This window comes from Podarcis vaucheri (assembly GCF_965113315.1).
Source record: "Podarcis vaucheri genome assembly, chromosome: 11".
In the NCBI taxonomy this organism is placed as follows: domain Eukaryota; kingdom Metazoa; phylum Chordata; class Lepidosauria; order Squamata; family Lacertidae; genus Podarcis; species Podarcis vaucheri.
Window position 1 is genome coordinate 30,126,611 of NC_138749.1, and position 24,234 is coordinate 30,150,844.

Consider the following 24,234-nt stretch of genomic DNA (forward strand, 5'->3'; position numbering starts at 1 on the left):
TTGAAAGTGTGCCTGAAAGACATTTCACCATTTCATATCTAGGATTGGTCCCTAGTTTTACATTAAAGGTAAAGGGACCCCTGACCATTAGGTCCAGTCGTGGCTGACTCTGGGGTTGCGGCACTCATCTCGCTTTATTGGCCGAGGGAGCCGGCATACAGCTTCCGGGTCATGTGGCCAGCATGACTGAGCCACTACTGGCGAACCAGAGCAGTGCACAGAAACGCTGTTTACCTTCCCGCCGGAGCGGTACCTCTTTATCTACTTGCACTTTGACGTGCTTTCAAATTGCTAGGTTGGCAGGAGCAGGGACCGAGCAACGGGAGCTCACCCCGTCGCAGGGATTCGAACCGCCGACCTTCTGATCGGCAAGTCCTAGGCTCTGTGGTTTAACCCACAGCGCCACCTGAGTCCCTGTTTTACATTAGGTCATTCCAATCTCTTATTTTTGAAAAATCATCATCATCATCATCAATTTATTTCTATCTCACCTTTTCCTCTGACAGGGACTCATTCCTTTGGTACCTAGATAATGTTCATCTTGCTGGATCCATGTCACAGAAAGTACAATGCACGAAAGCATTAATTGTGGGCCGAAAGAGTTATTGCCGAGTCTTGGTTGGGCTACTCCAGATCTTTTACTTAAGGCGCTGCATAATAAATTCAAGTAACATTCTCTTCTCAGACACTCCACCAAATCACTCCTATTGGGCCTGCCTTTTAGGTCAGCAACTTAAATGTGAATTGATAGGCTTAACTTCCACAATAGAACTTGACTAATGCAGCTTTAATAGCCTGGGCATTGGCTCCCATAGAAGCATTCAAATTGGCTCAGTCATCTATGCATAGAATGAATTACATGGCTTCATCCATGCAGACATTGATCTGGGTTATTTTATTTTATAGCATTTATAATATTTCAAAAATCTCTAAGGTGTTATGTATGATTCAGGGATCATGGATTATTTTGCTCCCAGGAAGCCACAATCTGTAGCTAAGACTTGTTCTTAGTTTACTGATCATGATTTGTTTCCTTCCTTGACATAACGCAAAGCCAGGGACCATGATTTTTTTTCCTCCCCATGCAATTCTGAGGAGAAAACCCATTAACTATAGATTACCATGACATGTGAACTGGACCAGTGTGACTTACATAGCTTTGTATTTTTTTATATTTGGGGAATGCATGTCCCAATAGAAAGGAAAAGTTTAGATGCATCAAGGCACAATTGGATGAGCAGCTTCAAAATGGCTGGTAAATGGAACCCAATGAATCAGAATGTGAAAGTGTTTCTCTGAAAAGGAGTTTTTTATATCTCGCTTAGCCTTTCAAAAAGAAAGAACAGTAAGTACTGTATGTTTGACCTCACAGGTTGCTTACTATTGCCATGCACTTGTAGGTTTTAAGAGAGATGTTAAATCAAGAGTTATATATATCTGTGGGTGATATTTGAAAAGAGCAGCCTGTTCTACAGAACAGGACATGCAGAGCAATTGCATTTTCACAGAAACATGAACAACAGAAAGTACCTTGTCCACAATTTTCAAGTCACAACCTGCCTTTAGCAGCATTTCAATTACTTCCACATTTCCAAGGTCTGCTGCCAGGTGTAAAGGTGTTTGATGTCTCTTGCAGAAATAAGACAAAGCAGAAGAATGTTATCAAGGAATGTCCTCTACTAACAAAAACATGGAGAAAAAGTCAGTTGGTTGTACAAAGCTAAGTTCAACTCAGAGCAGATCCATTTAAATGAATGGACCCATATTAGTAATGTCCGTTGCCTTCAGTGGGTTGTATTCAACATAGTGCTAAAGAGAACGTTGCAACATCAATGGAATGCCCTCCCTGCTCTCCTCCGCCATGATTCCCTAAATCTATTCTAGGTAGACTTGGGGATGGCACAGGACACACAGGGTGGGAAAGCCTATTTCACTTCATGCGAGTGCTAAGAATGGAAGGACCTGTCAATTCCAGTTGTCTCACTTTCTCACTTTTCCCATTTTAAATTTAGTTTTCCACATCCTGCAGCAATTTGTGATTTTTTTAAAAAATGAAACCTTATGAAAATTCATCAACATTTTTGTGTGAATTTCTTCTAACACACACAATTTTGACTAATGTATACATTTTTGCAAGCAATTTGTTCCAATCGAACGGATTTTTGTATGTTGATTTTCACTGATATCTTCGTTTTTATGTGCACTTTCCCCTCATATTTTTTTGCATTCTTGTAAACATAGTTTGTTTGAGAACTGTACTGCAATATTCAGTTAAGTGCAAATTTCAAAGGATGGCTCTGTTTTGGTTCCCATGTTGTACTGAATTCCTCACAGCAAAGAGGCCTTGCCTGAATGTTAGATTTATATGGTGTAAATTGGGTTCCCCCAAAGTTACTCCATTATTCATTTTATAATGCAATCCTATGAATGGTCTACTCAAATGTTCTAATCTCTTTGGGTTCTTGCAAGAACATCTCTTCCCCACACCAATGATCCAGCGGATATTTTGATATATTTTCTATCTGGGGTCTAGGAATATGTCTAAAATAAGTTCTTGATCCCAATTTAAAATGCTAAATGTGATGTTGACCCATTGTTTTAAATACAAATTGTGCACCAAAGCACAGGGTTTCAAAAGAAAGAGGGGATTTCCAGAAACAGCAAATCATTTGGGGAGGGAAACCTAGCTTTCCCCTGACAAATGTAATTATACTTAATTGATGCACAAAGAGAAGATGGTGCACCTGTAAGGTAGAAACTTATGAGGAAGGTAGGTAATAAATCCTGCCATCTTCACAATAAAACAGGCTGGAGATATTTCCAACAATGGCAGCTGGAGGAGGGAGGGGAAGATTTCTAAGGAAAGGTAAGATACAGCCTTGCATATATACGGCATACAAATATTTGCTGGCTGGGACTAATGTAGTCCAAAATATCTGGGGACACCAGGTTGACAAAAGCTGTTTTAGACAGTCGAGGTCTATGCTATTAAAACAGGCAAATGTGGTGAGAATACAGAATCTAAGTGCATCCTTTGACATTATCAAAGTACTGTAGTAACTGTACAGAGTAGTCACTTGGCATGTATCAAGCCAACTGATAATTTCCCTATCTTATTACAAATATAAGAACGTAACGCAATATGAGATTTCATCTTATAAGCACAAGTTCTCACCTGATCGAGCGAGTTTATATCATGGTTAGCTTCTATTAAACTATTTACCACAGGTAGGTTATTTTTTAAGATAGCCAAATGGAGTGGAGGACTCTTTTGCTGTAGAGAGAGGAAAAGTTTGTTACAACAACGTGATGAAAATGTCAAACCCAAGCATTCTTGTTCAGAAGAGATATTGCTTGACCACGTGTCCACACTTCAGGAAAAAATAATCCTTTGAGCAGAAGGAAGCCAAATTATTTCTGCCAAGAGAATTACGTTTGCCAAGTGTGCTGGCAATAAAAAAGTGTTATTTATAATGAACTGCAATGTAACAAGGTGATAAATGTGATGATAAATGTATGTATGTCAAAAGGAAGGCCCAATTAAAAACTGAACTCTTCAAATCCTGCTTTAAGTGTTTTTACTTAAAGGTTTTTTAAATAGTGGCTGGCCATTTGGTTCTTTCAAAGAGCTTTTGACAAAGTACCTCACCAAAGACTCCTAAGTAAGCTTAGCAACTCATAGAATAAGATATGGGAAAGGTCCTCTTGCAGATCAGGAACTGATTACCGTACTTTTCCGTGTATAACACGCCCCTTGTATAAGATGCCCCATAGTTTGGGGGACTCAAAATTAAGAAAATAGTCTGAACTGGGGTCTGAACTGCTTGCTCTACTTAAACTTCTGCCATTGTTTTAAACCGCCATTTTCCTCTCACTGTACCTCCCTTCTTGCTGTACTCAATCTTCTCCCTCTTTCCTTAGCTGCCTTCATTTTTTCTCAGCTTGGTGAAAGAGTTAAAGGATGCAGAGCCCTGAAATATTCCACAGTACTTTCACATAATGTATTTAATTCCTGGTGTTATGTGTTGTTAATCAACAAGAAGCTCCAACATCCATCCACTCAGTCTCCAGCTGAACAGGCTGACAGGCTTGCTCTTAAGATTCTATTGATCTAAAAAACACAGTAACATATACCAGCATGGGGGCTGTGTGCAAATGCGTTTGCAGAATTAGAACAGGAGGGAGGAGGATGCATGAAAAGAGGTGTAATGGGGAGTTGGAAAAAGGAAGAAAGAGATGGGGAAAAGGGGGTGAATGTGATAATGAGTTGCATCATCAAAGAGGAGCTGCAAAATATGAGAGAAGCAAACAGGTGCAGCCCCTAGTATGTACATTCATACATTCATATATATACTCAAAGCTGGGTTTGCAATGTTCCTTTTTTACTTGTTCTATCCCCTGACAATACAATAAGATAAACACTCTGCTAAGGATGCAAATATGATAAAGAACAGGATATAAATGTAATAATAATCTATCAGCAAAATATAGGTATTTTCATGTAGCCTAAAACTGGGAGGGGGGAATAAATTAGGTAAAATGTTAATTAGCTACATAAACTAAGTTATCTTCTCAGTTTTTTCACTAAAGTCTCCATGTTTTAACACACTCCTGAGCCTTTCCTCAATTTAATAAAAATATGTTTTCATGCTAGTGATACATACCGTGCAACAATTTTAGATTCAGTCTCAACATATTCCCTCTAGGAATGAAACCTGGATGAATTTTATCTACCATTAACAGCTGGTGAGAAATTAAGTAAATAAAATTGTACATCAGGGCTAGCCAAGATTTTAAAATGTGACAAAAAGCTTTTAATAGCAAACAAAATATGTTTCTCAGATGATACCAGCAAGAAGTAAGTGTTTAACCACAAGAACTCTATGAAAGTTGAATCTAATGCTGGTGACTTTGTATATAATCTCAGCTCCAAATGTGTTGGAATACAAACTTATTTCTCTTTCGTTGATAATAAACGTGTTGATCGTACATATACAACTGGCTGTAACAACAGGACAGCAACATACGGTCCTTTGCATAACAGTATCACTCTCCTGCAGGAAGCTCTGCGTAGGTATTTCATTTGGAAATGTATGTGTTCTGATTTTTTTAAAAAAAAATGTCGATGCTATTAGACACAATCCTGACACATTTAATTTTCACTGATTTCCATGAAAGAGTCTGACACATGCTAAACTCATTCCCACTGAAACCAACAAAGCTTAAGACGTTTTAACTTTAATTGGCTAGTTCTCATTATTTATACAATTTTCAGGAGAAAAGATAAATTTCAAAGGGAGACTGCAGTTTGAAACCATTGAAGTACAATTCATCAACAGCCTTGATGCTGTCAACTGTGACTTATCACATTATGGCCTAGTTTGCACCTAACCCTAAGGCACAGTTGACATTAACTGTAGTTAATAAACCAAATATTTAAGGCTGATGTATCTGGCAGATGTGCAGTTAAACCTTGGTGTATTAAGTCACAAAATAGTTAAAATCACTAGCAAGAACAGTCATGCCTTTAAATTTTCCATGGCTTTGTAGCTTTGGGGCAATGACAGTTCCTTAACCAGATTGGCACAAAATGCTAAGCTATGGTTAAAATTAACTAAAGTTTATAAACTTTAGTTTATATAGGATTTGGCTGTAAATGATCTGGAGCCCCAAGAACAGCCCAGAATAACAGGTATGGAGGATCTAGAACTGTGGGGGGGGAGGGGCTGACAGGGATCCCTCCCTGCAGAAAGACAGCTCAACATCTGAAGCAGAGGCAAAACGACCCCTGAGCCCCAAACGAGACCAGTCAGGATGAGTGCTTTGTTGCAGAAGAGGACTCCTTGTGAGTAAAGGACTAATCAGGAGTAGGGCCATCCTCGCAAGGACACTCTCTGCAGAAACCTCTAAGAAGTTGCAGCTGGGGTGTGTGGGATGGCAGTCTGGAAGCTATGGAAGATTTGATGTAAGGCTGAGAGAGCTGCTACTAGCACTGTGTCCAAGCCTCTGGTGACCTGCACCGCTCTTCTCTGGTGACCTGCACTGCTCTTCTCTGGTGACCTGCCCCGCTCCTGTTAGAACAACTGCTTGTCTGGATTTAGGAACTGGATTAGCCTTGGATGTTGCTGCTATATGTGCCCACAATATCCTTTGTTATCTGGAAGGTCCCCTGCAATCTGGGATCCAACTGTAAAAGGGCACTTAACCTTTAACCATAGTTAAACATCTGGGCTTGGCTCCCACATAATGCCAAGCTGTGGTTTAATAAGCCATGCTTCAGCATTATTTGCAAACCAGCCCTATCCGTGTTAGTCAGCTTACCAATGTAAGGATGTCTGTATTATCAGCAGCAACTCCTTTGTCAATGACCTACCTTCAATAACGTAATCATCACTGCCTGAACTTTCTGCATTTCATTTCATGACCTTGTACCACTCCGGCAGGAAGGTAAACGGCGTTTCCGTGCGCTGCTCTGATTCGCCAGAAGCGGCTTAGCCATGCTGGCCACATGGCCCGGAAGCTGTACGCCGGCTCCCTTGGCCAATAAAGTGAGATGAGCGCACAACCCCAGAGTCGATCACGGCTGGACCTAATGGTCAGGGGTCCCTTTACCTTTACCTTTACCTTTACCACACATGTAGATAAAGTTAGGGTTAACTCAGAATATCCTGTAGCTCAGATAACACTTAATCATTGGATGAAGTAGACTTCTAACACAGAGAAGTTTGTGCCAAAGCAAGCTTGCAACTCTTTAACATGCACTAGACTTTATCTATACTGGCTATGGGCTCTCCTTGTTTTGTATGCTGGTTTAGACATCGTTAGCTACTACTACTTTCAGAGAATCTTGTCAATAAATATCAAAATATGACTGCAAAATAAAGGGCATAACCTGATTTTTTAAAAAGTACTCACCTGAGAATGCACTCCCAGATCTATATTTTTATTGATAAGAAATGTGACCAAAGCTGTATGTCCATTCTGGGTTGCTATTTGCAATGCACTGGTATTGTGCTAAAGAAAAGACAATGGAGAGAAGTTTCTATTTCAAAGTAATTTAAAAAATAATGTTCTTTGAAGATATTTCAAGAAGCAGGTGAAATTATTAAGGAAACCAGTTTGCCACCATTCAGAGAACATGTTCTCTGGCTACAATCCACAAAGCTCTACCTCCAATGGCAGAGGAAGTACTGTATTTTTCGCCCTATAGGGCGCACCGGCCCATAGGATGCACCTCGGGGGTTTTTTGGGGGGGAATGAATAAAAAAAATTATTTTCCCCCCCAGCCGTGGCTGCCGCCCCAAGCCTTGCGCACACCCGCCCGAAGCACGGGGAGCCCTCCTTGAGTGCTTTTCCTTCCCTCCCCACTTAAAACATGGTTACAAAGCACAGATCCACATGGGTCCTCAGGATTTTTGCACTGGGTCACCCCAAATTCACCATCAGATCACATAGCATGTCCATGGCTACAGTTTGCACCAAAAAATCACGCACCCACTGTTGCCTGGGGCCGCAGTGGTGCAAAAACGTGGTTACAAACATGGATCCACATGGATCCTGAGGATTTTTGCATTGGGCTACCCCAAACTCACCATCAGATCACGTGTCTGTGGCCACAGCATGAACCACAAAAATCATACATCCACTGTTTCGTGTAGAATATTTTTTTTTCTTGTTTTTCTCCTCTAAAAACTACATGCGTGTTATGGTCAGGTGTGTGTTATCGAGCAAAAAATACGGTACTCTAAGATTAAGGGATGCGGATGGTGCTGTGGGTTAAACCACAGAGCCTAGGACTTGCCGATCAGAAGGTTGGCGATTTGAATCCCCGCAACGGGGTGAGCTCCCATTGCTCGGTCCCTGCTCCTGCCAACCTAGCAGTTCAAAAGCACATCAAAGTGCAAGTTGATAAATACAGTGGTGTCTCGCAAGACGAAATTAATCCGTTCCGCGAGTCTCTTCGTCTTGCGGTTTTTTCGTCTTGCGAAGCACGGCTATTAGCGGCTTAGCGGCTATTAACGGCTTAGCGGCTATTAACGGCTTAGCGGCTTTAAGAAAAAGGAAACAAACTCGCAAGAACTCGCAAGACGTTTCGTCTTGCGAAGCAAGCCCATAGGGAAATTCGTCTTGCAGAACGACTCAAAAAACGGAAAACTCTTTCGCCTTGCGCGTTTTTCATCTTGCGAGGCATTCGTCTTGCGAGGTACCACTGTAGGCACCGCTCCGGCGGGAAGGTAAACAGCGTTTCCGTGCGCTGCTCTGGTTCGCCAGAAGCGGCTTAGTCATGCTGGCCACATGACCCGGAAGTTGTACGCCGGCTCCCTCAGCCAATAAAGCGAGATGAGCGCCGCAACCCCAGAGTGGGTCATGACTGGACCCAATGGTCAGGGGTCCCTTTACTTTTACCTTACTCTAAGATTGATGATATAGGATAGGAGTCTAAGAATATCAACATACTTTGTTGGAAATATTGATGTCACTTCCGGCTTCCAATAACAGATCGGCACACCCTTCATGGCCTCCTTCCACAGCTAGGTAAAATGGGGTTTCACCATTCTATAACGAAACAATACAAAAGGTTTGCACTTGTATTATAAACAAAACAATGGTTCAATCTCAGACATGGCTGAGGGGAAAATGCTTGATTTGAGCCACAATGGTTTCCTCCGGTTCCTTTGCAAATGGCACCATGCTCATTGCCCAGATTAAAACCAAATTAGACACCAGAAGCAGATGAAATGGTGGGCAGTGGTGTTCACCTGGCCTCCAGGCAAATTTCTCCAAGTAAGGAAAATAAGGCTATTATTTTTTAGGTAAAAACCTCTGCGGCGCAAAACCCATCTCCAGGTAAGATTCCCAAAGTGATACTTCCATGAACATACATGAAAGATATTATAGGTTGACACCAATGTGTGTATAGATATATGAACAAATCTTGCAAATTGTGGTCACGTGCTTTGTTTTTACATCTTTATGTTTACCTCATTTAACTCATTTATTTCTTTCCACTCTTGAAGAAGAACTTCTACCACCTCATTGTGACCATTTTTAGCAGCCAGGTGCAATGCAGTGTTTCCTTCCTGTAAAATAACACATACAGAAATAAATTATACACATATAATATTCATTATCACCACTTAAAGCAGATACCCTTGGAGTAAATAGAAACTCTAGAGCACTGCTCACAAGTCTATATGGGCACTATGCAATCTGGAATAGAACACAGCATTTTGAGTGCAGGTTATAAAAGTTAATCTCAATTTTCCCACCCCCCTTTTATCTATTCCTGTGTCTCTAATGGAATGGAAAGATTTAGGGATCATGGAAGGGTGTGATGCAAGAATCAAATGCCCTAGCTGACAGGGGTAGGCAGAATCCAAGCTAGTTAGATATATTTTCTTTTATATATAAAAAGAATCCAGGTGGGGGGAAAATACTGTTTGAGTTACAGAACATGGTGTTCCATATTCCAAGGATAGGAATTTGTTTTCAGAATTAGAAGTGAACTGCGCTTTCACACAAGAGTCCACTCCTGATTAGCTTTATTCATTTCAGCAGTCCAATTTATATAGTAATTGTTGTTTTGCTGTTGCTCTTGTTAAACAATTGGAAGTTAGAAACCCCTGCTGTTGTACTGCAAATCAGCTGGAAATCTACCAGTGGATGCCAATCTACCATAGGTTTTTCCCCTGCCCTACCAAAGTTGGAAAAAGGGTAAAAACACATATTTTAACCAACATTAGTTTTGTGTACTATAATATACAAAATACTAATCATGTTAATTCAGTATATTTCACCAAGTAGAGCCTTTTACATAACATTAATTGGTTCAGTGCTTATCAAAACGGAGCACTAATTCTGAGCAAGATAATTTAGAACTAAGTTGATACAGATACAATGTTTTTTCACATAAGCGTGGCTACTAATAAACTTAAGTTTGGTGTGAAAATTGTAAAAAGGAACAGTGGCATACAAATATTCTAAACAGATGGATAAATGTAGCAGCATGGTATATTAAATGGTAAAATGAAATTAAGCACTGTTCAATCTATCCTTTCCCCCTCTTAACTGCCAGAACTCACTGTGTTTTAATACAACATTTAACATGGGTAAGAAATTACAGCTTTTAGTTGGAAATGCCACACATTGCAAAATACACAAAGGCAATAAGTATTTATTGGAATTCTTGTGATAAACTTACATTGTCCTTTTCTGAGGTGGATAAGTTAAGGGAAATCAACTCGTTGGTCATTTCTACATGGCCCATTTCAGCTCCGACAAGGAATGGCTTCCTACCTTTCTAGGAAACAGTAAATAATTAAGGTGTCAGTTTGGAAGTAAAAAGTTCTTGTAGAAATTTTGTTAAGTATTACAGTGCCCTTACAAACGCACACACCTATATATGTGGCTGCAAACACCTATACAATTAATGATACATAACTGCTAAATACTTGGGTCCTAGCTCCACCGCTCCAAAACTTGTCAGTACCAGAAACAACAGAGGAGAAACTGGGCAACTACTACCATGGATAGATATGATGAGGCAACATGATGTATAAATGATGTAGAAAACCTATATTGAGTTGGGAACCTGTGATCCTCCAGATATTGTTGGTTCTCACCTTTGATCAGCCCCAGTCACCATGGACCAGGGCCGTCTTACCCATAGGCACTAGGGGTGTGGGGCACCCGGGTGCTGAGCTCTCAGGGGCGCCAGGCCAAGAGTCTGGGGCCCGAGAGTTGAGTCCAGGGAAGAGCCTGCCCGTTGGTCAGAGCGCCACGGCGGGCTCTTCTGCTGCAGGCAGCTCTGCACCGCGAGTTTGGGGGTGACCGAGCCAGTGAGACGCTGAGGCAGCCGGCCAGCTCCGCCCTCCTGTGTGCCTGGGACTGGGCAACCAGGGGGGGCGGCACCGGGTGGATCTTTGTACCCTGGCACCGCATATGCTTAAGACAGTCCTGCCATGGACAATGGTCAGGGATGGAGGGAGTTGTATTCAAACAACATCTAAAGGGCCACAGATTCACCACCTCACCATAGGCAAAGAGGCAAAGGAAGAGATTGATTACCAGAAGTCCATAATTGATATAGAACATGATACGGTGCCCATAGAGAGACTTAAGAAGATGGGCAAAGTCATCATGTTAGGAGAAAAGGATAAAATGAGCAGCCTTGGCCCAGTATACCTGAAGGCGTGTCTCCACCCCCATTGTTAAGTCTGGACACTGAGGTCCTCCAAGAAGCGAAGTTACAAGGAACCAGGCAGAGGGCCTTCTCAGTAGTGGCACCCTCCCTGTGGAACACCCTCCCTTCAGATGCCAAGGAGATAAAGAACTACATAACATTTAGAAGACATCTGAAGGCAGCCCTGTGACAAGCGCCACAAAGGAAATTTTACTGTGACTATATACATAGTTATCCTAGATTTTTTTAAAAAAAAAATATTCACAAAATTTACTAATGCTATCCAGAAATATCCACTAGCAAATAATCCATAGTATAGTATATGCATGGTACCTCATCAGGCTTATTAAGATCCATCAGGTGAAGATCTTGGATAAAATAATCCACTATTCTAACATTATTGTTCCGGGCTGCAAAGTGCAGGACATTCATTCCCTCCTAAGGAAAAGACAGAACAGATTAGTAAAATGGAATAAAACATTCTTCTGTTGTGAAAAAATCTTAATGCTGTTTTATACCCACCACTAACAAACCTTGTTCTTAGCTTTTTGATCAGCGCCTGCTTTAATCAACATCAGCATTATGTCCAGATTTCCAGACCACGCAGCAAGATGAATTGCAGTAAGTCCATGCTCCAAATTTTAAAAAAAGAACAATTAAAATGCAGTTAAGTCAAAATGCAATTCCAAACTGCTCTTTTCAGTTTATACTTTGCAGCATTATACAGTTAACGGACATGATAAATGGGGATTAGCTTGTAAATTCTACAGAATTCGGACAACGCCACTTAAACCTGTGAGGCTGGGAGCAGTGTGTGGGTTCTTTTGACAGCGTGTATGTAGCTCTTTTTAAGTATTTCATAATCATTTCAATAAAGCTGTTCAGTAGGTCAGCATTGTTTGGCATAGGAAGCTCAGGCTAAGAGATGGAGGCCTCTCCATGTAGGGAGTTCATGTGTGAGGTGACATTTGAATCAAATACTTAACAATTTTTATTGCACAAACCATTTTTTAAGTTCATATATTATTTGTAGAGCTACCCTTAAAAAGCACTCACTGATCCCAACAACAGTCTGCTTACTTAATTCAACCACAGAAAAGTATCTAATAGCAATGATGTAGCAATGAGTACATTTTTTCTAATTCTCCCAATACTATTATTAAAAAATAGCTACTTCTAAAGACATTATAGGTTAAAAGTCAAATCCATCTTGTTCTTTCTCTCTCTCTCTCTCTCTCTCTCTCAAAAATAAATAAATAAATAAAATCTTAGTACGCATAGACCTAACTCCTATGTTATTTGACATCATGTGCAAAGCAACTTTCAAAATGTAAATGTAAGTGGGACACTTTTTTAAAAACTAGTACGGTAATTTCACTGCCCATCTAGGTTTTCCATTTAAAACTGAGACAGCTCTTGATTTTGCCTGATATAAAGCAACCTTTGACATTTTGTGCTCTTTTTTTCTTGCTTGAATGTGTTTAAAGTAGCAAATATATGCAGAACACCTGAAACAAAAAAGTTAAATAATTATTTTTATTTCTTATTTTTAAGGAAGATGTTTCTGAGGAACATATTAACATTTCAATATGTTTCCATTTTTAAAAATGACTCTTTCCTCCTTCAAATACTGTGAGCAAAAAAAGACGATCTATCAATGCCAGTGTTCCTACAAAATATTCCTATTTGTCTGTGTCAACAATAAAAAAGAACATTTTTTTTTTTTTGCATACCTTATCTGCTACATCAACTCTGGCTTTGTGATGGAGGAGAAAATCTACTGCAGACACATGATTTCCTGCAACAGCAAAATGGAGTGCTGTGCGCTTCAGCTAAAATAAGAAAATAAAAGTGACAGAATAACACTGAAGAGCTTTAAATCTTCTGATCAGTAATAAAAGCAAAATGTTCAGCATCTAGACAATCCCAAATTTCAATTCCTTTTACTACTGGTGAACAAATATATGTGAATGATGATACAGTGGTACCTCAGGTTAAGAACTTAATTAGTTCTGGAGGTCTGTTCTTAACCTGAAACTGTTCTTAACCTGAGGTACCACTTTAGCTAATGGGGCCTCCCGCTGCCACTGTGCCACCGCCATGCGATTTCTGTTCTCATCCTGAAGCAAAGCTCTTAACCCAAGGTACTATTTCTGAGTTAGCGGAGTCTGTAACCTGAAGCGTCTGTAACCCAAGGTACCACTGTACCTTTAAATATAAAGAGTACGGTAAGTGCAATAAACTCAATGGGCTCTGCCAAGCAGGTAAATATTTGTAGATAACAGTCTGTGGAAAAGTGAAATATTTGTTCATAAGGACGCTAATTAATATATGCAAATAATGTTGTTTTCACAGGCTCCACTGCCAGATGCCCAGATAAGAATAGAGGTACCAGCAAACTGTTCTTAAGTGCTGTGTTACCATTTCCGCGTAAGTGTTGACATTGCATTGTGTGTTCATGACATTGCTCTTAGCCCAAGCTGCTCTTATAACCCAGCGCCTTTAACAGTTGTGTGGAAGAGGGAATTTCAGCTGGTGCAGCTTGGGCAACAAACTCCTCCTCCTCCTCTCTTTCTTTTCAATATCATACAACAATATCACAGCCGTTTACAACAATATAAAAAATCCAAATCCAAACAATAAAATCAGAAGAAGTTAAAAACAAATTAAAAGCAAAAAGAAATTAGAAACAAATAGGAATAGACCATTGAGGATGATGCTCAAATTCTTGCTCAAATTCCATGTTGTACATGAGTATTAAAGGTTCAGGTGTCCTATCCTGTTTTTTTACCTCTCTTAGTGGGACGCGGGTGGCGCTGTGGGTTAAACTACAGAGCCTAGGGCTTGCCGATCAGAAAGTCGACGGGTTCAAATCCCCGCAACAGGGTGAGCTCCCATTGCTCGGTCCCTGCTCCTGCCAACCTAGCAGTTTGAAAGCACATCAAAGTGCAAGTAGATAAATAGGTACCACTCCGGCGGGAAGGTAAACGGCGTTTCCGTGCGCTGCTCTGGTTCGCCAGAAGCGGCTTAGTCATGCTGGCCACATGACCCGGAAGCTGTACGCCGGCTCCCTCGGCCATTAAAGCGAGATGAGCGCCGCAACCCCAGAGTCGGCCACGACTGGACCTAATGGTCAGGGGTCCCTTTACCTTTACTCTTAGTTAATTTATGATCCTGCCCTTAGGAGGTTCCCCCCCCCAAGACTGAGGATACTCAAGATGACAAAGATTAACCCTCCCACTTTTAACACTAGAATGTCACTCTGAAGAAAAATGTGCATGTTTCTGGCATTGGGGAATCAGGACAGATTAGGGATTCTGCTGGTTTACCACCTGCCTCACTGGTCAGAGGTTTCCCGGCCTGAGTTGACAGAGCTGGTCTCAGAGGTGGTCTGAGGACTCCCAGACTGCTGGGTCTGGAGGACTTTGACATCCATGTATGGGCATAGCCAGGATTTTTGTTAGGGGGAGAAGGACTTTGCTGGGGGGGGGCAGAACTTTTGTTGGGGTGGCAGAACCGACGTGATTGGTCACTTAGTTAAGTGTTTCTATTGTTTAACTTGATCGGGGGGGCCAGCTCCCCCCCCAGGCTACGCCCATGTATCCATGCCAAAGCAACTGGCTCTGGGGTGGCTCAGGACTTCATGGCTCCCATGATGCATAATCAAGAGTCTAAATTAGTCTATCTAGATGTCAGAAATCCAAGAAGCCCTCATGTGAACTGGGCAACAATAAAATTTAATGTCTCATTTAGGAATATCCAAGTGGCATATACTGGGCAGGATCACTTTTACAGAGTAAGCAGAATGCTTTGATCAATGAGGTCCATGGAATTTGGCATGAATTTGAGTACAGCCTGAATTCTTAGTAGTCAACATGGCAATGCACTTTTTGCAGTCTCTTGAAATAAAAGTTGTTGAAGGAAATAAGACTATCCCTCCTGGATCAAAGCAAAAGCCGATCTAGTCCAACTTTCTGTTTTCACACCAGACAATGGCACTCTCCTGCTTGTGATCCCAAAACACATATTTGAAACATTCCCTTTAAGAGCAGTGTGTTGCAGTTAGGTAATTTTAGGCTTTGGAAATGATGGCGTTGCGGGGGTTCCCTGTTCAGATGGTAATGTGTATTATACTTACACTATTTACAGCATTAATATTAATTCTTTTCTTAAACAGTCTTTCCATCGTGTCCAGATTATTAGTTTTAGCAGCATGCTGAAATTCTTCTTCGTCTGGTAGCACTGCAAAACAAAAAGCACGGGACTTTTGAAATATTAAAAGAAATGGTCACAAAGTTAAATTTATGTGCTACGTTTTTATCCCACCTTTCTACAGAGTGGTGGACAGTGGTCCTTCTTTCCTTCTTCCCATTTTGTAATGGGAAGGGCCATAGCTCAGTGGAAAAATATTTGGCTTGAACACAAAAGTTCCTGGGTTCAATCCCCATCTTCTCCAGGAGCAGCATTGAGAAACCCCTGCCTGAAACCTTGGGGCGCTGCCAGTCAGTGTTGGCAATACCAAGTCAGATGGACTGATGGTCTCACTCGGTATAAGACAGCGTATTATGTTCATCATAAATCTGTGAGGTGAGTAAGAATGACTGATGCAAGGATATCTAGTGAGCATAATGGTGTAGTGGTGATTTGAACTCAGGTCTCCCTGATACTAACCCAACATGCTACTGTTGGGCTGGCCTCAACTAGAGCCAGGGCTTTTTCGGCTGTGGCTCCAATCTGGTGGAACGCTCTGTCACAAGAGACTAGGGCCCTGCCGGACTTGACATCTTTCCGCAGGGCCTGCAAGACAGAGCTGTTCCACCAGGCCTTTGGTCAGGGCACAGCCTGACTCCCACCTTTGGCAATCTTCACAGAACTCTAGCCCAATGGTTGCTATCAATTTGATTTGAATTGATTTTATAATGAATGATTTTAGAATGTTGTACTATTTTATTGTTGTTAGCTGCCCTGAGCCCAGCTTCGGCTGCGGAGGGCGGGATATAAATAAAATTTATTATTATTATTATTAGTGCTCATGCCACATACCACTGTTATATTTGTATATTTCATGCAGTGAAAATTAAATATATAACAATTATTTAGTATATAATAAATAGTTTGTAATAAATAAGTGAAAAGGAGATTCAAAAGAAAAGAGGTTTTAAAAGCCAGATATTTGAGTGGACCTGTTAAATCTGACCACAGTACAGAAAACAAAATAGCACATACACTTTTATTTAAAAATGTTCCTATAAGAGAAAGAACAAGACAGAGTTAAGGCTGAACCGCAACCACAGAGGCGGGTTCTACTGGCACAGCAGTGCTTCTGTTACTAGCCTGTAAAAACATTCATTTCCACCCTCACTAATAGCAACCAGAACCAAATTGTTAAGAAAACAATGGCTGTGACTCTACAAGGACCTCAGTTTAATGCTCTGCTTTACTGCATTTATTTGAAGCACTTCATTAATGCAGAGAGTGCAAGAGATCACTTCATATTCTATTGATATTACACACATGAAAGAAAAGAAAAAAGGGGTGTTTGCTTGATTCTGGTCAAGGAGGGGAAAGGCAAATAGACCAGACAGACTGGTACTTCAGCATTCTCCCTTTCATGATGAATTTGATAGTGCCCCTTGGCCTACATTCCCTGCTTTCAGCCTGGTCTCCTATTCACAAAAATAAGCCAGAGAAAATAATAAGTAGGTAATTTAAAATATTCTATGGGAGTTGTTTATATTTGAGGTTTCATTACTGCAGAGGCAGATAAAAAATAAGTACTCTGGCTTGGACAGAAAAGTGCTCCTAAGAAGCAATTTCGTACAAAGATTACCATAATAAAAGACAAAAGTGGAAAGGACCTAACAGAAGCTGAAGACATCAAGAAGAGGTGGCAAGAATACACAGAGGAACTATACCAGAAAAAAATGGATGCCTCGTATACCCCAGGTAGTGTGGTTGCTGACCTTGAGCCAGACATCCTGGAGAGTGAAGTCAAATGGGCCTTAGAAAGCACTGCTAATAACAAGGCCAGTGGAAGTGATGGTATTCCAGCTGAACTATTTAAAATTTTAAAAAATGATGCTGCTAAGGTGCTACACTCAATATACCAGCAAATTTGGAAAACTCAGCAGTGGCCAGAGGATTGGAGAAGATCAGTCTACATCCTAATCCCAAAGAAAGGCAGTGCCAAAGAATGCTCCAACTACCGCACAATTGCACTCATTTCACATGCTAGCAAGGTTATGCTTAAAATTCTACAAGGCAGGCTCAAGCAGTATATGGACCGAGAACTCCCAGAAGTGCAAGCTGGATTTAGAAGAGGCAGAGGAACCAGAGACCAAATTGCAAACATGCGCTGGATTATGGAGAAAGCTAGAGAGTTCCAGAAAGACATCTACTTCTGCTTCATTGACTATGCAAAAGCCTTTGACTGTGTCGACCACAGCAAACTATGGCAAGTTCTTAAAGAAATGGGAGTGCCTGATCACCTCATCTGTCTGCTGAGAAGCTACAGTTAGAACTGGATATGGAACAACTGATTGGTTCAAAATTGGGAAAGAAGAAGAAGAAGAGTTTGGATTTGATATCCCGCCTTTCACTCCCCTTCAGGAGTCTCAAAGCGGCTAACATTCTCCTTTCCCTTCCTCCCCCACAACAAACACTCTGTGAGGTGAGTGGGGCTGAGAGACTTCACAGAAGTGTGACTGGCCCAAGGTCACCCAGCAGCTGCATGTGGAGGAGCGGAGACACGAACCCGGTTTCCCAGATTACGTGACTACCGCTCTTAACCACTACACCACACTGGCTCCTGTACAGCAAGGCTGTATATTGTCTCCCTGCTTATTTAACTTATATGCAGAATTCATCATGAGAAAGGCTGGGCTGGATGAATCCCAAGCCGGAATTAAGATCGCCGGAAGAAATATCAACAACCTCAGATATGCAGATGACACAACCTTGATGGCAGAAAGTGAGGAGGAATTAAAGAAACTTTTAATGAGGGTGAAAGAGGAGAGCGCAAAATATGGTCTTGAAGCTCAACATCAAAAAAACAAAGATCATGGCCACTGGGCCCATCACCTCTTGGCAAACAGAAGGGGAAGAAATAGAGGCAGTGAGAGATTTTACTTTCTTGGGCTCCATAATCACTGCAGATGGTGACAGCAGCCACGAAATTAAAAGATGCCTGCTCCTTGGGAGAAAGGCGATGGCAAACCTAGACAGCATCTTAAAAAGCAGAGACATCACCTTGCCAACAAAGGTCCGTATAGTTAAAACCATGGTTTTCCCAGTAGTGATGTATGGAAGTGAGAGCTGGACCATCAAGAAGGCTGATCGCCAAAGAATAGATGCTTTTGAATTATGGTGCTGGAGGAGACTCTTGAGAGTCCCATGGACTGCAAGAAGATCAAACCTCTCCATTCTTAAGGAAATCAGCCCTGAGTGCTCACTGGAAGGACAGATCGTGAAGCTGAGGCTCCAATACTTTGGCCACCTCATGAGAAGAGAAGACTCCCTGGAAAAGACCCTGATGTTGGGAAAGATGGAGGGCACAAGAAGAAGGGGACGACAGAGGACGAGATGGTTGGACAGTGTTCTCGAAGCTACAAACATGAGTCTGACCAAACTGCGGGAGGCAGTAGAAGACAGAAGTGCCTGGCGTGCTCTGGTCCATTGGGTCACAAAGAGTCGGACATGACTAAACGACTAAACAACAACAACAAGAAGAAGCAATATTCCAAAAGCCGAGAGTTTAAAGTATAATTTGCTTACTACTATGAGGATATATTTGTTTTGGAGGAATGGCTTAATGCCTGGATCCTGCATCCTGGGTTGTGGTCTAAACCACAGAGCCTAGGGCTTGCCGATCAGAAGATCGGCGGTTCAAATCCCCATGACGGGGTGAGCTCCCGTTGCTCAGTCCCAGCTCCTGCCCACCTAGCAGTTCGAAAGCACGTCAAAGTGCAAGTAGATAAATAGGTACCGCTCAGGTGGGAAGGTAAATGGCATTTTCATGCGCTGCTCTGGTTCGCCAGAAGCGGCTTAGTCATGCTGGCCACATGACCCGGAAGCTGTCTGCAGACAAATGCTGGCTCCCTCGGCCTATAGAGATGAGCACCGCAACCCCAGAGTCATCCACAACTGGACCTAATGGTCAGGAGTACCTTTACCTTTACCTTTACGAGGATGTATTTGTTTTGGAGGAATGGCTAAATTCCACATCAGTGTTTCCTGCATCCTGGGTTTCCTGAATCAAGCAGAATGTAGGACTAATGGTCCTAATAAGGACCCAGCTCTATGCTATGAATGAATACAGCCCTAAAGGAGCCTTGTAAGAAAAAAAATGTATTGCTCTGAATTGTGTAAATTATTTGATTGAGGTATAGGAGATATCAGGGAGGACTGGGGTTGATTAAGAGGGAGTCAAAGCAGTTTGAAGGAAAGTATTCTGGCTGGAAACTTAAAAAAAAAATAAAAAATAGCCTTCCAGGACAATAATATGCTTACTTAACAACTAGGAATAAGCCCCACAAGACACTGACTACAGAGGGTGCATTCAGAACCCCGTCTTAATACTGCAAATGGGTCATTCAGATAACACAAATAGGCAACAGGTTGGCAACTTAATAAAAAAAAAAAACTTATCAGATTTTCCATGTTAAAAAGGAAATCTGGATTAAAGGGGAAATGTTTTTATGTCTACAATGCCATGTGGGGTGCTGGAAAAAAATGAATACATGACAAGCACCCATCCCATAATAAACACCAGCATGGAAGTACCCCTAGTAAACATGCAAAGGACTGTACAATTAATGAAGCATAGAAAGGAATGTGATTGAAGCTAACTGTAACCACACAGTAATAATAACTGCCACAGGAGATGTTAATTTGTATTTTAGATATTTACAGCACAAAATATCCACATTGACTCCAAAGTCAATCTCATTCAGTTCAACGTGGCTTTCAGGACTGGAGCATTATACTCTCCCATTGCTGTAGGATGTTCTAAGCTGATAGGGTAAGGTATACATTTTTTAAAAACTTGAAAAATTAATTTTCTCAAAAGTAATTCCACATTCATGTTCCTCTTGCTGAGATAATATGTGCACTGTTTCCATTTTCACTTTTTATGAAAAATGATAAACCGTAGCCCAGTGTTTTTCAAACCCTTTTCATGTGGGCCTCAGTGCCACAGTCTGCCCAGTGCCTCCTCAGTTGCCTACCCTGACCCTTAGCTATGCCATAGCGCCTTTTGGTTGGACTTAATGCCAGTGCTGAGTACAGATGGCTGAGAAATGGAGAAGTTTGGGGAGGGAGACCCAAGTCTTCCTCCTCAGAGGGGAAAGGGCCAGAGTAGGTGTTGAAAGGGGGAAATATACAACCAAACAACCATCTCCGCCTGTATTTGGCTTAAGGAAAAGTGAGCTGTGGAACTCCTTGCCACAAGGGAAACATTGCAGGAAATAATTTAGCAATTTCCAAAGATGAATTAGGTTATCAGTAGAAAATGATGTAATGGCTTCTTGATTGTGCCAAACTGCCTCCATCTAGTGAAAGTTCTGTTCCTGCGTGACCAGCGGACATCAGAAGTGGTCAGCCGCTTTTCGGCTGCTTGCAATATCTATTTATCTGCCTTATTATAAATATTACTGAAATAATGTCAGTGAAACACTTTGAACTATATGAAAGCGGAATTATTACCAATTTCCAGCGGAAAAGTGGTGGAGGGAACGCATCCCAGAATATGCTGACCTCTCCTCTGCTCTTCCGGTGTTCCAGGACTGATCCCTGTTACTGGAAAACTTTTCAGGAGTCGACTCCTGCTTTTTATACCCTACAGAAGGGAATTTCTGAAATGGGAAGGAGGGAGGAGCTACCATTCCTTCCCGCTCCAGCTGGAATTGATTTATGTCGTTCAACCACGTAGATGCGTAAAAGCGCACAATGCAGGCGCGGAAGGAATTGCTGCTGCCTGTTGTAAGTTGTTTAGAGAATTTACCAACATAAAACTAATCCTCTCCTGGCGCTTAGTAGAAATTACGGTTTTTTGTTTGTCTAAAAACAAGCCCTCGCGAGCTGCTGCTGACAAAAAGAAGCGCGCTTTCTCAGCCAAGGGCGCCTCGACGCCCGTAAAAACCGCAAGGAACCAAAGGGCCCGTCTGCGCCTCTGGTCTGCCTTTTCCCGCCTTCCGCGGGGTGGGAAGGGCCGCCATTTTCGCGGGGCCGGCTGCCAGTCATAATCATAACGCCAGGGGCTTGTCGGCGCGGGGCCGAGCTGCGCCCTCGCCCTTCCCCGGCGAGGCACCTCCTGAGCCACCCGCCACACAACAGCAGCACTCACAGGTCCCCGCGTTCGCCGCCTCTGCTGCCGCCGTCGCCTTGGGGCTGCTGCTTTCTTCTTTGGGACTCCGGTTCAGAAAGCCCATAAAATCAGTCAGGCCTTTCACTGCGCGGTTCCAGTTTTCCTCCATGGCGCTGGGCGAGTGTGTGTCGCTTTCGAGGGGCGACTCCCTGTCCACAAGCATCAGCTGTGTGTGCTTTTCTCCGTCAACTAGATAAGAAATATGGGCTACCGTCAGTCCTAGGAGCTAGCAAACAAAGGAGGACCTGAGAAGTAGGTGACGAGGGTGACTAAGAGCTGGTCGGGTTCGTAGAAAGTTTGTTCCTGCCCTTACATTGCCTGCCCGCAGCCAGTGGTGGTCGGAGGATGGGCAGACTTTGAAGTGAGACACGAGTGTTGCAAACTGAAACAATACTGTAAAATGGCAAGATTCATACACCTAGATGCTAATGGGAGGTAGGCGCATCCACTGAAACCCAAAGGCAGGAGGAATCAGTTCTGGTCGGACAAAGAGTCCTGAGAGATGTAATTAAAAACATTTATTTTTTGCTCAGGACCACCAAAGGCGAGCTGCTTGTTTTGCATTGGGGAATGTGGCATATTTAATATTGTTAAGAATTTGGGGCGGGGCGCAGACTCCACATTCTAAGATTAGTAAAAGGTAGAATTTAGCTAGTATTTGCCAGGGCAGTGAAAAATACAGGCTGGACCAGTTCTCCTGTTCAAGGAGATCACTGATAGTGATGGCATTAAGAACACAAAGAGAGCCAAGTAAGAACAATTGGCCATGGAGGTGCTGACTTTCTCTGCCCACAAGAAGTGTACAGACACAAAAGAATTGCGAGGTTGCTAGGGTTAACGAGGTGTGATGTCAACAAAGAAAAAAGGTGTCCTTTTAAAACAGGTTTTGAAGCAGGGTTTTGGGAGGAGGAGAAGGGAGGGGCCAGAACTCCACAGGCTCTGACTGGAGGAGGCTGCATGCAGAGACTGGGGAAGCTGGCTGACTGCTGCTTTGGAGCCAAGCTTGCTGAAGCAATGAGAGAAGTAATCAGAGGCACTCTTGGGGTGTAATGGTCTGCACTCCTTTCATCAAAATTTAGGTTGTAAACGTGTAAACTAAACTGTACTTCATAAAGACACGACAGTCTCCACCCTGTCTTATTCCCAAGGCACACAAACCCAGCTTAAGTGCCAAAACCCCTGCAATCTCACTACTGCTCAGCAGAGATTAGGGTGGCCTGTTTACCGAGCTAGCTCTGCAGAAAAAGTTCATTGTAGTTCCTGACATTACATTGCTAAAAAGTGGGTCACATGTTGGACTAAAAACTCCAGTAATCCAGCAAGGTGTTTTGTAACTGTGTTCTTGAGTATATATGTATTTTTGACAAGGAGAAGAGTCCTAAACACATTTCCTAGGAAATACATGGGATTGGGCACAGTGAAACTTACTTCTGTTCTAAGTAAAAAATGCATCAGATTCTGCTGCAAATGATGAAGAGCAATTTTCTGTTTTACTCTGTGTTGTGTTTTTTACAAGCCAGTGTGGTTGGCATGTTGGACTAGACCCTGGGAGACCAGGGTTCGAATCCCCATTCCACCATGAAACTCACTGGGTGACCTTGGGCCAGTCACTGCCTCTCAGCCCTGACCTACCTCAAAGGTTGTTGTGAGGATACATTGGGGAATTGGAGAACCATGTGCACCACCACTGTGAACCCCCTGCCATCTGGGAGATATTAGATCTTGGATTAAAACTTCATTCATTCATTTATCTTCTGTATGGAGTCATGTGGTTCAAATGATCAGCCCTATGTACTCTTAAGACAGTGCAAGAGTAAAAATGTTATCCTAGCATTGGCCTGAGTTGAGTTGTCAAGCCAGGCACTAGGGCTGGGGTGAGGAACCCTAGGCCTGAGGGTCAAATGTGACCTTCCAGACCTCTCTATCTACTCCTTGACATCGTCCCTAGGTCACAACACCTCCCCAGCCACATCTATCACTGGCCTTACTTCACACCCTCCTGGAGTGTTTTTCTTGGCTGGAATTGTATCCTTGAACTCCTTGTAACATGTCATTGAAGCTCAGTTAGTTAGAGCATGGTGAGGACAATGCCAAGGTTGCAGGTTCCATCCCCCTATGGGACAGTTGCACATTCCCGCATTGCAGGGGGTTGGGCTAGATGATCCTCAGGGCCCCTTTCAGCTCTACAATTATATGATTCTATGATGATTCTTGTTTGCCTGGATGGAGAATAGAGGTGCATGTGTATAAACAAGCCTACTGTACCAAGGTAAAATTTACATTTGTTGCCCCACCCACCTTTGCCTTTGGCCCCGCCTGCCACTATCATGTGCTTGCCTTGAAGAGAATGTCACTCTCGAGATAAAAAGGTCTTGCACTAACCTGTGTTGATCCTGACTCTGTAATTAAGCAATAGAATGCCATTTCCCCACCATTTTTTATGGTGGGACAGTAAACTATATCCCCCCACCCAGATTGTTTGGAAGGGGGAAGCAGAGCTTTTTCCAAGTATCAAATAATGGATGGCAATTTCACAGTAGTTTGCATCAAAATGACCAAATCTATTCCACAGGACTGAGCTATTAAGATTAAGGCACAGGTTGGATATGTAGAACTGGAGAAGCTGAGACCAGTCTTGTTACTGCTAAAGCAGAGAAGTTAAAAGTATAGTTCTAATAATGAACATACA

General features: G+C 42.3%; 1 protein-coding gene across 1 annotated transcript in view; it reads right to left on the bottom strand.

Annotated features, from left to right (window-relative positions):
• ANKDD1B (ankyrin repeat and death domain containing 1B) overlaps positions 1-21,968 on the bottom strand; it is a 33,655-nt gene extending 11,687 nt beyond the window's left edge. Inside the window, exons 1-11 of the mRNA XM_082191954.1 lie at positions 21,525-21,968; positions 15,321-15,424; positions 12,916-13,014; positions 11,716-11,814; positions 11,516-11,620; positions 10,202-10,300; positions 8,982-9,080; positions 8,458-8,556; positions 6,916-7,014; positions 3,176-3,274; positions 1,531-1,629 (exon numbers count right to left, since the gene is read on the bottom strand). Of these exons, the coding sequence (XP_082048080.1) occupies positions 1,531-1,629; positions 3,176-3,274; positions 6,916-7,014; positions 8,458-8,556; positions 8,982-9,080; positions 10,202-10,300; positions 11,516-11,620; positions 11,716-11,814; positions 12,916-13,014; positions 15,321-15,424; positions 21,525-21,708 (1,185 nt within the window). The 5' untranslated portion in view covers positions 21,709-21,968. The remainder of the gene's footprint in view (positions 1-1,530; positions 1,630-3,175; positions 3,275-6,915; positions 7,015-8,457; positions 8,557-8,981; positions 9,081-10,201; positions 10,301-11,515; positions 11,621-11,715; positions 11,815-12,915; positions 13,015-15,320; positions 15,425-21,524) is intronic.
• Positions 21,969-24,234: the final 2,266 nt, after the last annotated feature.